General features: G+C 64.7%; 1 protein-coding gene across 3 annotated transcripts; it reads left to right on the plus strand.

Moving 5' to 3' along the window:
• The first annotated feature begins 447 nt into the window (after positions 1-447).
• On the plus strand, positions 448-10,076 carry GLI4 (GLI family zinc finger 4). 3 transcript variants are annotated; one of them, XM_021672071.2, is made up of 4 exons: positions 448-487; positions 2,364-2,524; positions 7,558-7,656; positions 8,666-10,076. In XM_021672071.2, exons 2-4 carry the CDS (start codon positions 2,401-2,403, stop codon positions 9,565-9,567), a joined length of 1,125 nt encoding a protein of 374 aa, XP_021527746.2. In that variant the 5' UTR covers positions 448-487; positions 2,364-2,400; the 3' UTR covers positions 9,568-10,076. The 3 variants fall into 3 exon arrangements, with proteins under 3 accessions (XP_021527746.2, XP_012316657.2, XP_021527747.2); XM_012461234.3 differs by lacking the exon at positions 448-487 and adding an exon at positions 892-1,488 and having other exon boundaries at positions 8,666-9,567; XM_021672072.2 differs by lacking the exon at positions 448-487 and adding an exon at positions 892-995 and having other exon boundaries at positions 8,666-9,567.
• The last annotated feature ends 2,407 nt before the right edge of the window (positions 10,077-12,483 follow it).

The raw sequence follows: 12,483 nt of genomic DNA on the forward strand, positions 1-12,483 counted from the left end.
GAGCTGAACGTGGAAGCGACTGCAGCCAAGAACTCCCGGGGCTTGCAGTGCACGGAGGGGCCGCGGGCAGCGTGGGGACGGCGCCGTCAGCTCCCGAAGCCCGGTTCTGGGCGCGCGGACGAGCGCCTGGCCCCCAGCTGGCTCCCCGGCGCTGCAGGGCCGGCGTCAGGAAGGAAGCTCCGCGGCCCGGACGCGGCTCCCGAAGATACGGCTCCGGCAACTCACGCAGCGCCGCTCCCCACGCAGGGGCGCTCTGCAGGCGCGGGCGGGACCTGGGCCAGCGTGGACGCGGAAGCCACGCTGGGGCGCAGCCCACGAGGGGCGGGGCGGGGCCTCCTCTTGACTCCCGGCCCCGCCCCCACGCGGCCACTGAGGCTTGCGGTCCTCCCGGGGCCCAGAGCGCCCCGGAAGTGCGCGCCGGCCGGGCGGAGAGGGGCGGGGCCGGGCACTTCCGGCCGGTGCGCGGCGGCTTCCTCCTGCTCGGAAGGTGAGTGGGCGCGGGCGGTGGCGGCGGCGGCTCCGGGCTCCCGGAACCAGCCCAGTCCGAGCTTGCGCGCCGTTCTCCGCGGTGCAGCCCCGCCCAGCCGGGTAGTGCCCCCCTTGCGGCCGCCGCTCGCCGTGACCTTGGCCTCGGGCCGGTCCCGGGGAGCGTGGTGCGCTTCTGAGGGTGGTCGCGGGGCAGCAGCGGACCCCCCCGCCCAGCGGCCGTGGCGATCGCGGGTGTCCGTTCTCAGGGCGCCTTTCCCAGGCACCCGGTGAAGGCAGCTGTCGTCATCCCCACTCTGCAAATGGGAAACTGAGGCCCGGAGGTCCCGCCACTCGGGAGCGTGGAGCAGCCGGACCCCAGCGCAGCACCGCCGGGCAGACGCGCTCTGCGCGGAGCTCCCGGAGATCGGGCCCGCTCCCACGCGGCTGGGAACCGAGGAGCGGAGGATGCTTCCCCCGGGCCGCTGGCAGGAGTGCCCCCTCCCCCTTCAGCCTGGAGCTCAGAGTTTGTGCGTCCCTGGTGGTAAAGGGGCGTCTATCCTGTGACGGCCGCCTCCACTCAGTCCTGGGGGTCAAGCCAGGGTCGGGGTGATCTAGCAGGCCCTTTTTACCTGATGTCCCCAAAAGTCGACTAAGTAACTTGAGATGTGACTTCAGGGTGGAGGACCTGCACCCAGTGTCACGCTTGCAGCCCCACCCTGTGTCCACTTCCCCTGGCGGCCCGACCCTTCCCACCATTAGGGGATGGAGGCTGGCCTATGGCCGGGCACTGAGGTGGCGGCCGTGTGGGAACTGCCTCTCCCCCTTCCTCCAAGCAGGCACTGTCTGCTGTCCTTCTATCCGAGTGTCCGTTTACTTTCGTCCGTTCTTCCCGTTCCTTTCTTCACTCCCTGCCCCAGATGAGGAGTTCCTCCTCCAGCACGGTGTGAAAGAAAAGTCACTTCTCACATTGGACTCAAGCCATTTTTGCAAACCAAACTAAGAAGTATGTTGGAGCCCTGAGTAAGTCTCCCAGCGCTGAGGCAAGGTTGGGCTAGGGGGTACCAGCCTGCAGCCTCTGAGGACTCTAGTGTCTGAGGAATTGGGTTCCCCTCTCTGGAAATGCCTCTCCGCTGCTGTTCAGGAAAAGCCTTGCTAAGATTTTCTCTAAAACACTCGTGCGCCAGCAGGCATATTTCGGTTTTCAGCCCTCCCACAGGCCAGAGCAACTGAGGTTTTTCTGGAAGACTCCGTCTGCCTTTCTCTGGGGGAGGGGTGACGCCGTGGGTTGGAAGGAGATGCCAGAGCCTATGCTGGGACAGGAGCTTTGCTTCAGCAGATCTGCTGTGCTGCCCAGGCAGTGGCCGCTTCCTAAGAGTTCCTTCCAAAGCTTGCTTTTTTTTTTTCTTTTGAGACAGTTTACTCTTATCGCCCAGGCTGGAGTGCCATGGCAGGATCTCAGCCCACTGCACCCTCCTCCCGGGTTCAAGTGGCTCTCCTCCCTCAGCCTCCCAAGTAGCTGGGATTACAGGCACCTACAACTGTGCCTGGCTAATTTTTGTATTTTTAGTAGAGATGGGGTTTTACCATTTAGCCAGGCTGGTCTTGAACTCCTGACCTTGTGATCCACCTGCCTCGGCCTCCCTAAGTGCTGGGATTACAGGCGTGAGCCACTGCGCCCAGCCACTCAAAGAGTTATTTCTTACTGAATAAACAAGCCAAGTCCCCAGACTGCCAGAAACCCCAGGCCTGTGTGTGCCTGTGGGTTCACCTTCCATCCTTGCTCCTCCTGGAGTGGAGAAGCCTCCGTCTCCCTGGGACCTGGCACGCTGCCTCCTCCTGCACCGCCCCCACATTCCTCTCCACCCCTCATCTGCCGTGGTTTTCATTTTCCCCAGGTCCCAGGTGTGACACCTTCAGCAGGTCTCAGGGAAGATGGCAGCCCCAGGGGACGTTCCGGAGTCCCCCTCTGTCCCATCCCCTGTCAGTTTTTCATCACCAGGGACACCGGGAGCCCAGCACCATGAGCCTCGACTTCTCCTCCGTGGGCATCAACATGGTACTCACCCGCCTGCCGTGCGCCCTCCGCCCTGCATCCCCTGCCCACATCTCTTGCCCCGTCTCCTTCTGACCTGCCACCCTGGCTGGCTAAGAGGTGCCTCCAGACACCTGTGCAGCTCTTTGAGCAGCTGAGGCTTCCACACCCCCAGGCTGGGGCTGGGCACGGATTGGGTTGGGTTGAGGAAGCAGTGGTTGAGGCAGCAGTGGTTGAGGCTGGGGCCAAGCCTGAGCTCTGGCTTCCTAGGCACGGCTCCCTGCATTCTGTTCGTTTCCTGAGTTGGGGTATAGGAGGGAAAGTGGCCTCAAAATCTGGGTCCAGCGTGACCAGGAGCAGGGTGTCTCCCCTCAGAGTCTTTGTTGTCATGCAGAAATGGAGCAGCCATTGTCCCTGCCAAGCTGGTTTGGGTGTGATGACCGCTGGCCTTGCTCCACCCCCAATGGGGTGGCCTCATGGTCACATGGCAGGCTCTGGAAGTTGAGGTGTGGGGGAGTCCCAGCCCCGTGGTACCTGGGCTCTGCTCCCTCTCAGAGGTCAGCGACCCTGAGACTCCATCTCTGCTGTGTGTCCCACAGGAGGCCTGGCCTACAGCCTCATGGCCCAACCCAGCACCTGAGCTGCTGACAGCAGGGGCAAGGCCCCACATAGGTCAAGCCTGGAGAGCTGGTGTTTGGCCCAGGAACAGGGGCAGGCTGGCACAGGAACAGGGGCAGGCTGGCACAGGGCTCTCCCTCTTGGGGAGTCAGCGTCCTGGTAGCTGAAGGGACCGCTGAGGCTTGTGGAGAGCAGCTGCGCTGCATGGGGCCCTCAGGTGGGACTCAGATGGGGACAGAGAGGCCAGGGGGCTCCCCCGAGGAGCCAGGACCAGGGTGAGTTGGAGGAGCAGGGAGCCAGCTGGCTTGGGATCCACTCCCCGAAGGAGCAGAAGCCTGCAGGCGTGCCATCTCTGCTGCTGTGTCCTGAGCAGCTCCCCCGGGACTGCGAGGAGGCCGGGAAGAGGCGCCCACGGGCTGCCTGTCCTGGCCAGGGGCTACCTGAAAGGATCCCAGGCCTCCACAGCACACACTGCCAGGCCGTGGCTGGGCCCCCACCCATGCCCCCAAGGACTGTGCTCCTCACCCCTCGCTCAGTCAGAATCTCAGGGCCACACTTGGCATCTCATGTCATCTGTAGACAGCTGAGGGGAGTCCTCCAGTCCTGTTACCAGTGGGGACATGGAAGCCCAGAGGCCGGCAGAATTCACTCTGCATCATCTGACTCAGGCCACGCCCTGGCACTCCCCCTGGGCCTGGCGAGATGTAGCTTCTCTTAAGGGGCCTGTCTGAGGGAGGGGACAGCCCAGCAGATCATCTTGGGGCAGCACAGGACACAGGCTGAGGGGGACTGCAGTCCAGGTTCTGCGGGATGAGAAGCTGATGCCCAGGCGGAGGCTGGGCCCAGGGCTCGTGGAGGGGCTGGGGCCGGGCCCCCTGAGTGTGCAGGGCTGCACTACCCCCGGCCCTGTCTCCACGAGCCGTGGGCAGCCTGGCCCAGAAAATTAGGCATGAGTCGCCACCCCCACAGGCCTGGAAGCCTCCTGGACACTGGAGCCACAGCCCAGTGCCCTGAAACCCCCAGGGTTTTGCCTCGAAGGAGGGAGTGGGGGCTGCACCCACAGCTCCCACCGTCCCATGCTGTGCCAGGAACAGCAGGCGGGGAGGACAGATGAGCTTGGCACTAAGAACAGCAGGTGTGGCTCTTCCCCCCAGGAGGAGATTGTGACGGAGGCACAGTGGGGCCTGGGAAGACTGGCAGGTAACCAGAGCTAGATGAGGGGTGACCTTCATCCCCTCTTCATGCTGGTGACCCCGGTGTAGAGAGAACGGGGCCAGGCCGCAGCGATGGGCGGCTCCTGTCCCAACTTCCAAGCAGTCGGTGAAGGCAGGGGCTGCCTCTGGGAGTACCCGGGGCCACAGATTCCTGAGCCAGGGACACCTTGGTGTTTCTGGAACTTGCCCAGGGCCGTCCCACCAGTTACGGGCCAAGCCAGGACTTGGAGCCACAGCCTCCCAATGCCCAGACGAAGTCTGCAGTGGCCAAACCAAGATTCCCCGGGGCCCACCTCAGCAGCCTCTGGCTGCACTGCTGGGCGCCAGGCTGTGAGGTGTCGGGGAGCAGAGGAGGTCCCAAGGAGGAGCCATTTGTCAGCAGGGAGGGTAGCGAAGGGCATGGGGAGTGGCAGGGTGAGCTTCTCTGCAGTGGGGTCCCACAGCCTGAGGTCATGGCCTAGCCCAAGTCTCACAGCAGGGAGACCAGGCAGCTGGGAACGGGCCACAGTTCCTCATCTCCCAGGACCTCTGTGGTCCCCATGGAGACAGATCAGGAGCTGGGCTTGGGGACAGAGGGTCCCGGCACAGCTCCTAGGGACTGTGTTGTGCCCAAGGCCACGCCTACCAGAGCGAGCGCTGCCTGAGCGAGTTCTGGAAGGTTTGCCTAGGAGTCCCGCAGGTGTAGGGGCAGTCTGTGGGCAGGAGGACGTGATGGAGGGGAGCTTGTAGCCCTGTGGGGGTTACTGAGTGCACAGGCTGGCGGGGAGGAGCCCGTAGGCAGGGCAGGGTCACCCCGAGACAGACACAGCATCTTCCCACATGGAGTGCCTGGCCCTGGCACCAGAGATCTGGACTCTAGGTACCCACTGACCACCCCCAGCGCCTAGCTTGCTCCTCTAACTCACCCTGGTCCGGGCCCAGGCACACAGCACTTACTGTGCCATTTTATATACAAAGAAAGGCCTTTGCAGCCAGGAAAGCACCCACCTCCCGCCCGTCCCTGGACATGCACAGCCACCTCGCTTCCACCTGGAAGACCAGCCCCAGCAGGTGGGCAGTCCTGGTGCTTCTCCAGTTCAGGCCACACTGTCCCTGTGTCCCAGCACAGCAATGGGAGGGCACTGGCCAGGTGAGGGGTCAGTGAAAGCGAGGCGGGGTACTTCACACACAGCCAGCAGGGTGGGGAGCAGGGTCCAGCTGTGCACCTTGTGGAAACCTGGCACGGCCCCAGCGCAGGTGGCAGGTGGCAGGTGACAGCTCTGCAGAAACGGCCCGAATGTGGGCAGGTGGCAGGAGCCAGGGTTAGGCAGTGGAGTGACGGTGACCCATACTGTGTGCGGCCTGCCCCGATCCTCTAGAGAAGGGTCTAGGAAGTGCTTTGACCTGCCTGAACACGGCAGGTTCCCAGGGAGCTGGGCGCCATCCCTAGTCAGTTCATTCTGAAGCAGGGTGGAGACGTGCACACCGCCTGGCATCGTTTGATTCTGAGGGTGTCTCCAGGCACCCCACAGGTGGCAGCAGCTTTGACGTGCTTCCTAGCTTGATGATGTCACTGGCCCTCTTAAAGTTTTGGCCCAGGGGACATTCCACCTGTCAGTACCAGGGCGTGGCCCCAGGAACAAAGCTGGAATAGGGGGTCGCTTTCTCAAGAGTCCTGCTAGGTACCGTCCAGTGGCATCCCAGCCCAGGTCAGAGGTGGCAAGGCTGTCTCAGGTGGTGCCCTCCCCACCTCCCACCCACCACAGGAGCACGGTGCTGGAACCTGCCCTGCATTGGCCATCTGTGGAACAAGCCAGCTAGCTCCCCTGGCTGCCAGGGGAGGGTGACATGGTGGCCACGAGCTGGGGATGATGGTCACAGCCCAGAGAGCCCAGTGCCCCAGGCCTGTCCCCACATTGGGGAGCGTATCTGAAAGGCCCAAAGGTGGTTTTGGACCCCCCATATCCTGCTTCAGGACAGCCAAGCAGCTCTGGACCCTCGTCTCAAGGAAGGAACATGGCACAGCCACCCCTGCCTGCTGAACATCCCAGCCCTTCATGGCTCTGGAGTGGCGCCACCCATGTTGGGCCTCCCCTCACTCCTCAGCCTGGGCTCAGAGGGTCTCCCGGGGGCTGACCTGAGGGCGGGTGGGCATGTCAGGTGAGTGAGTGGCTGGCCTGGCTGGGGAGGCCCGCCCTCCATGGTGGGCCAAGCTGGTCACCCCACCACCGCCAGGACACCCCTGCCCAAGGCTGGAGAGGCCCGTGAAAGGCTCACAGCCAGGCACTGTGTTATGAACCGGAGGGGGACGGGAGCCTCTGCCCATGCCAGCCCTGTGTCCTGTGCCCATCTCCGCATTGCCATTGCTGGGGGCACCCGGGCTCAGCCTGGTGGGGCAGAGCCATCCTCCCTACTGTGGGCAGAGGGCAGATGAGGCACCAGGGTGGCACAGCACTGAGGAGACAGATGAGACCCCAAACGGGCCCTGCGGCGTCAGAAGAGCTGACCATCTTACAGATGGCGCCCGCGCCCCTCCCTCCTGCGTCTGTGCTCCTTGAGTGTTAAGGCTGTGCCCCCCTGCCACCTCTAAGTTTTGGCTGTGAGGGGGGTCTTGGTCTTGGGTGCCCAAGCCTGGTGTGCCCGGAGGTAAGGGGCTCACGGATGGGCCCAGCCTATTCCTCAGTGTCCACCTGAGGAATCGGGCTGGTGCAGTGGGCCCGCTAGAAACAGCTGCCTGCGCCAGGGCTGGGTGCTCGTCGTCAGGGACAGCGGGGAGCCCCAGAGGGACAGAGAGGCGGCCTGGGGCTGAGGGAGGGAGGCTTTGTAAGGCACAGTGTGGGAGTCCGCAGGGCCAGCCCTCTGAGAGGCCGCTCCAGAGCAGCGTTGTGTGGTGGTGGGATGGGGAGGAGGGCGGGCCACAGCCTGCCAAGGTGACAGAGCCGCCCTGGGCTGCAGGAGAACTGCTTTGAAGCTGCTCCAGGTTTTGGCTCTGCTTACTGGGCTGAAGGGGAATGAGCTCCCAATGCTGGGCCCTGGAGGAGGAGGCTCATGAGCCAAGCTGGGAAGGAAGGTAGAGGGCACTCATGGCCAGAGAAGCCTGGGAGTGGGCGCGGGTGGGGCCGACCTGCTGCAGGAGGACCAGGAGGTGTGCTGTGTCCGTGCCACAGCCCAGCAGCATGTGGCGGTCAGAAGAGTGGGGGCAGTGGTCCGGAGGCTGGAGGTGAGCCCAGCCTCCCTGCCCCCCAGGCCCCCCAGGCTCCAGCCCTGAGGTACTCTCGCAGCCATCTGACCTGGATCTCCAAGACATAGAGGAAGTGGAGATGGGCAGAGACACCTTCTGGCCCGGTGAGTCAGCAGAACTGGGTTAACCAGGTTACTGAGGGACCACAGTCTGCACGTGCCACCGCTGTGGCACCCCCAATGCTGACACCTCCCCCTGCCTAGGGCCCCTTCCCTTCTCTGGCACCAGCTCACCTCTGTCCTGAGGCCCCCTCCCCCTCTCTAAAGCCAGTCCAGTCACTGAAGCTTCACAAGGCGGTGACTGCAGCCCTTGGCCACCTGCTCCAGTGGCCCCAGGTGGACACAAGCAGGAACTCCTCCCTCCCGTCCTCGTGCTTCAGGCTGGGACCTGGCACCACTGTCCCCCCAGATCCACCAGACAGTTATCTGGGTCCCCTCCTACTTCGTGCCGCAGATGGCCTTACCTCAGCCTGGCTGGAGCTGTGTCAATCCAGGTCCCCTGCACCTCCCCCGTGAGAAGCCCTCTGGGTTCCCCCAGGTGTTGTTAGTGATGTGGCTGGATTTAACACATCTGGGCGGCCCTGGGGTGGGGAGCAGGTATCTGAGGTCAGGTCCCTGGAAGGAGAATTGCCTGGGAAGCTCCTGGGGCGGGTATGGGAGCTGGGTGGCAGGGCACTTGCCACCGAGGCCTGGGCAGCCCCATGAGGAGCTGTGCCCATACGGACCACACCCTCAGTGAGGGCTTTGGGCGGCCTCTGGAGCCCCCAGATTCCAGGTCCTCACCAGCACTCAGTGCTCCCTCCTGGCTGAGAGGGCGACCCCACCCACGGTCTGTGCCACTGTGGCTCCCGTGCACCTGCATGGCCGCCGAGTGACCGTGGGTGGTCCCAGCAGCTGTGGGTAACACTGCAACGACCCCCGCCTCCGTGTCTATGACAGCCCTCCTGCGCACAGCATTCTGAGCCCCTGCCTGCTTGTCGCCCATCACTGGGGGCCCGGCCCCTCCCTGTCCCCTCTGAGCCCCCCTGCCCAGCTCTGCTCACCCCGTTCCCATCCCTCCGTGCCACGGTGGGGGCACGCTGGTACTATTCGCCTCTGCTGTTTCTCATTTCAGACTCCGAGCCAGAGGAGGCCCCACGCTCTCCCGGCCCGCGGGCCCCTGACGAGGGGGCGGGCGGAGCGCTGCGCAGCCTCCTGAGAAGCCTTCCCCGCAGGGCCCGGTGCGGCTCAGGCCGCGAGCCCGAGTCCAGCGCGGAGCGGCCGGCGGGCCAGACCCCCGGGGCCGTCCCCTGCCCCCAGCCGCAGGGCGCCTGGCGCGTGACGCTCGTGCCACAGGCAGCAGCCGGGCCCGAGGACACACCGGAGCGGGCTTCCGACCTGGGACCCACCTTCGGCCGGAGCCGGCAGGGCGGCGCGCGGGGGGCCAAGCCGCACAGGTGCGAGGCCTGCGGCAAGAGCTTCAGGTACAACTCGCTGCTGCTGAAGCACCAGCGCATCCACACAGGCGAGAAGCCCTACGCCTGCCATGAGTGCGGCAAGCGCTTCCGCGGCTGGTCCGGCTTCATCCAGCACCACCGCATCCACACGGGCGAGAAGCCCTACGAGTGCGGTCAGTGCGGCCGCGCCTTCAGCCACAGCTCGCACTTCACGCAGCACCTGCGCATCCACAACGGCGAGAAGCCCTACAAGTGCGGGGACTGCGGCCAGGCCTTCAGCCAGAGCTCCAACCTGGTGCGCCACCAGCGGCTGCACACGGGCGAGAAGCCCTACGCCTGCAGCCAGTGCGGCAAGGCCTTCATCTGGAGTTCCGTGCTCATCGAGCACCAGCGCATCCACACGGGCGAGAAGCCCTACGAGTGCGCCGACTGCGGCAAGGCCTTCCGCGGCCGCTCGCACTTCTTCCGGCACCTGCGGACCCACACCGGCGAAAAGCCCTTCGCGTGCGGCGCCTGCGGCAAGGCCTTCGGCCAGAGCTCGCAGCTCATCCAGCACCAGCGGGTGCACTACCGCGAGTAGCCGGGCAGGGGCTCGGGGCAAGGCCTCCTGCCTCCCCGCCTCCTCCGTGGGCACTGCCCAGCACCGCATGCCACGTGTCCAGAATAAATTCTTTTTGATTGTTGGAAGTGGGAGCTGGCACCTGCCTGGGCGAGGCCTTGGGGCAGCTTCGCATCCCCGAGGACCCGCTGCGGGATGGGGATGATAGGGCTGCTCCACCAACCTGCCACGAAGGGCCACGGGTCCCTGGGGCCTGGCGGGCGGCCCAAGGATCCTAGGGGAGGGTCTGAGGCCTGGAGGTGTCCCGACTTCCCAGAGACCGGGAGTAGTCAGGCCTGTCTGATGCTGACACCATCATCAACGCGGGGGTGCACCCAGAGCAGGAGGTGAGGACAGGGCCCGCCTAGAGGCACCCACAGGCCTGGCCAGGCTGTCTGTCTGCCACCTGGGTGAGGGGTCTCTGACAGTTCGGTTCCCTTCTGTATTTGGGAGGCCTCTGCTTCTGTCAAATGCCCCAGGCTCTTCCCCACACGCCCTGTCAGCTCTACTGCCTCCTCCCCACGGCCGCCACTCAGTGGGGCCTGCTGGGCAGCAGTGGCCTGGGCCACCTCTGCACCAGCCCCTTGCTCTGGGGCGTGGGGTCCAGGGTGTTCAGGTCTTGACAGGTGTGGGCTGGTATTGCCGGACCGTCTTCAGAGCTGCTGGGACACTTCTCCTGGGCAGGGGAGTCTGAGACACACAGCCCTGGGAGAGCTCAGCTGGGGGTGGTCGCAAAGTGCTGAGTGCCAATGACTGCCAGTGCCTGTGCCCGTGCCCTCCAGGACAGCTCGCGGGCCCCACCGTGGGTTGAGGAGTTGCCTGGCCCCTCCAAGACTGCCCCTCTCCAGGTGTCACCTGCTGTGACTCATCCAGAACCCTGGGCCTGGCCCCCGGGTGTGCCTCTGGCGGGCCTGTGAGGTCACTGTCCTGTTGAAGATGAAGGCTATGGTCCCCACTTTTTGGCAGTGTCTGCGGCGGCCTGCGCAGTGCGCGTCTGATGTCATAGCCCCCAGCAAGACCATTTCCTAGAGAACCTAGAGGCTCCGAGGTGACCCGTGGCTTGCTAAAGGTCACATGATCAGTGATGGCACCAGCTGAATCCCAGGGCTCCCTGACCAGCCATCCACCCAGGCCCCTGCTGAGACAGCGGGACCTCGTTTCCAGATCAGAAGCCCCAGGAACGCGGCTGCCCGGCTTCGTCCCCTCCACAAGCCCCGCCCCGCAATGCGCCCCCTCGCCCTCGCCCCCGCCTGGGAGCCTGCGGTGCAGGGCCTTGTGCAGCCCTTGGGGAAGGCGGCCCCAGGCCCCGCCCGCCCACGCCTCCCTCTCCAGGCCATGTTCCGGGGGCTCCATGGCTGCCAGCGCTCTGGACGCTCCACCCCACCGGGTGAGAACGAGCCTCGGGGTGCGGGCTTGGAGGTCAGTGCGTCTGCCCGACATCAGCTGGGTGGCAGGCGCCTCGAGTCGTCCCTGCTGGTGTGCGGTGGGCCTGGGATTGAGACTGTCGGCCTGAAAGGTAAGGGTGAGGACGCCTGCATTCTCCTTGTTCAGTAACACGCGTGGGCAGCCAGGCCGCTGGGACTGGCTCTGCAGGACCGCTACGCGCGCCCTCTGCCACCGGAGAGGACGACCCGGTGGCCCTCCACGCGTCCTAGACAGTCCCGTAGGGGCCGGGGCACCTGGAGGGGCGGGGAGTGGGCGGGGCCAGGGTGGAGCCGGGCGGGGCCAGGGTGGAGCCGGGGCGGGGCCAGGCGCACCTTCCGCAGCCGCGCGAGGCTCCGGAGCCGCGGCTGCTCCACGCGAGACTTCCTGGAGGGAGTGCGGCGCTGTCCGTCCGGCAGGGCTGCTCCTGCGCGCAGGGTCGTAAACCCTCAGCAAGGTCTCTCTGTGTCCTCCCTTGTCGGGCAGGGCCCGCCGAGATGGGCAGAAATGGCATTTGCGCCTCTCCCAGTGTCCTCAGCGCCTCCTCCTAGCCCGCAGGCACTGGGCTGATTCTCGGACGTTCCAAGTGATCCAGCGAGCATTTCTTGGGAACCCCAGAACGGCCCGGCAGGACCCGGGAGTGGACTTTTAAGGACATTTGTCTACCCTGGGGTGGCTGCCAGGTGTATCAGCATGCAGTTGAACAGGACAAGATATTCCTGCGCCCTCCTGCGACCCTGCGCTGTGCTGGCCTCTTGGTCACAGCCCTCCCCATCCTCCTCCGATTTGCATTACACCAGGGTCCTTGTCCTGGCGGCCGCCCCCCGGGCCGGCTCTGCCCCCGAGAGGAACCTGGACGACGGCCACCTGGAGCATCTCCAGCCCAACGGCCACCCTCCAACCCCACACCACCACCGCTCTCCCTCCTCTGACCCAAAGCCGGATTCTCAGCCTCAGTCTCTCCCTCCTCCCCGAAGTGACCAGGGATCTTCCTAAGGCCCCGATGGTCTCTGGGAGCCCAGCTTTAGGATCCACCAGCCCTGATTCCATACCCCACACTTATCCTTCCTCACAGAGCCTGTTCCTGCCAATGACAGTGGAGGTGGCGCAGCCCTGCTGGCACCACACATGGTGGCTGGAAGGATGGCATGGGTGGGGTTCTTTGCAAAGTGCCAGGCACACAGCAAATTCCCATAAAAAGAGCTCCTGGAAGGGCCTGTTGATAGTGTGAGTGTATAGTCCTAGCTGAGGGCCTCCTGAGCCCGGGCTGGTCACAGCAAATGTGAGGGACCAGGAAAAGGAGAACCCAGGAAGTGATCATCTGTATCTGGCAGAGTATCTGCTCTTGAGCCGAGAAGGAAATAAAGGCCCTGGGATAGGGTAAAGCTATGGGGTTGTGGGGTGTCTCCTATCACTGTGCTGAGGTGCAGGATTCGAGAACTAAAGGACACAGAAGGACTGGAAAACACAGCTGGG

Source organism: Aotus nancymaae, unplaced genomic scaffold (assembly GCF_030222135.1).
Source record: "Aotus nancymaae isolate 86718 unplaced genomic scaffold, 86718_ANA_hifiasm-v0.15.2.pri h1tg000036l, whole genome shotgun sequence".
Classification (NCBI taxonomy): Eukaryota; Metazoa; Chordata; class Mammalia; order Primates; family Aotidae; genus Aotus; species Aotus nancymaae.

Coding starts and splice junctions, on each gene's coding strand:
- GLI4 (XM_021672071.2), top strand. CDS start 2,401: ATGGCAGCCCCAGGGGACGTTCCGGAGTCCCCCTCTGTCCCATCCCCT. Junction 2,525..7,557: donor CCTCCGTGGGCATCAACATG/GTACTCACCCGC, acceptor CCTGCCCCCCAG/GCCCCCCAGGCTCCAGCCCT. Junction 7,657..8,665: donor CAGAGACACCTTCTGGCCCG/GTGAGTCAGCAG, acceptor TTCTCATTTCAG/ACTCCGAGCCAGAGGAGGCC.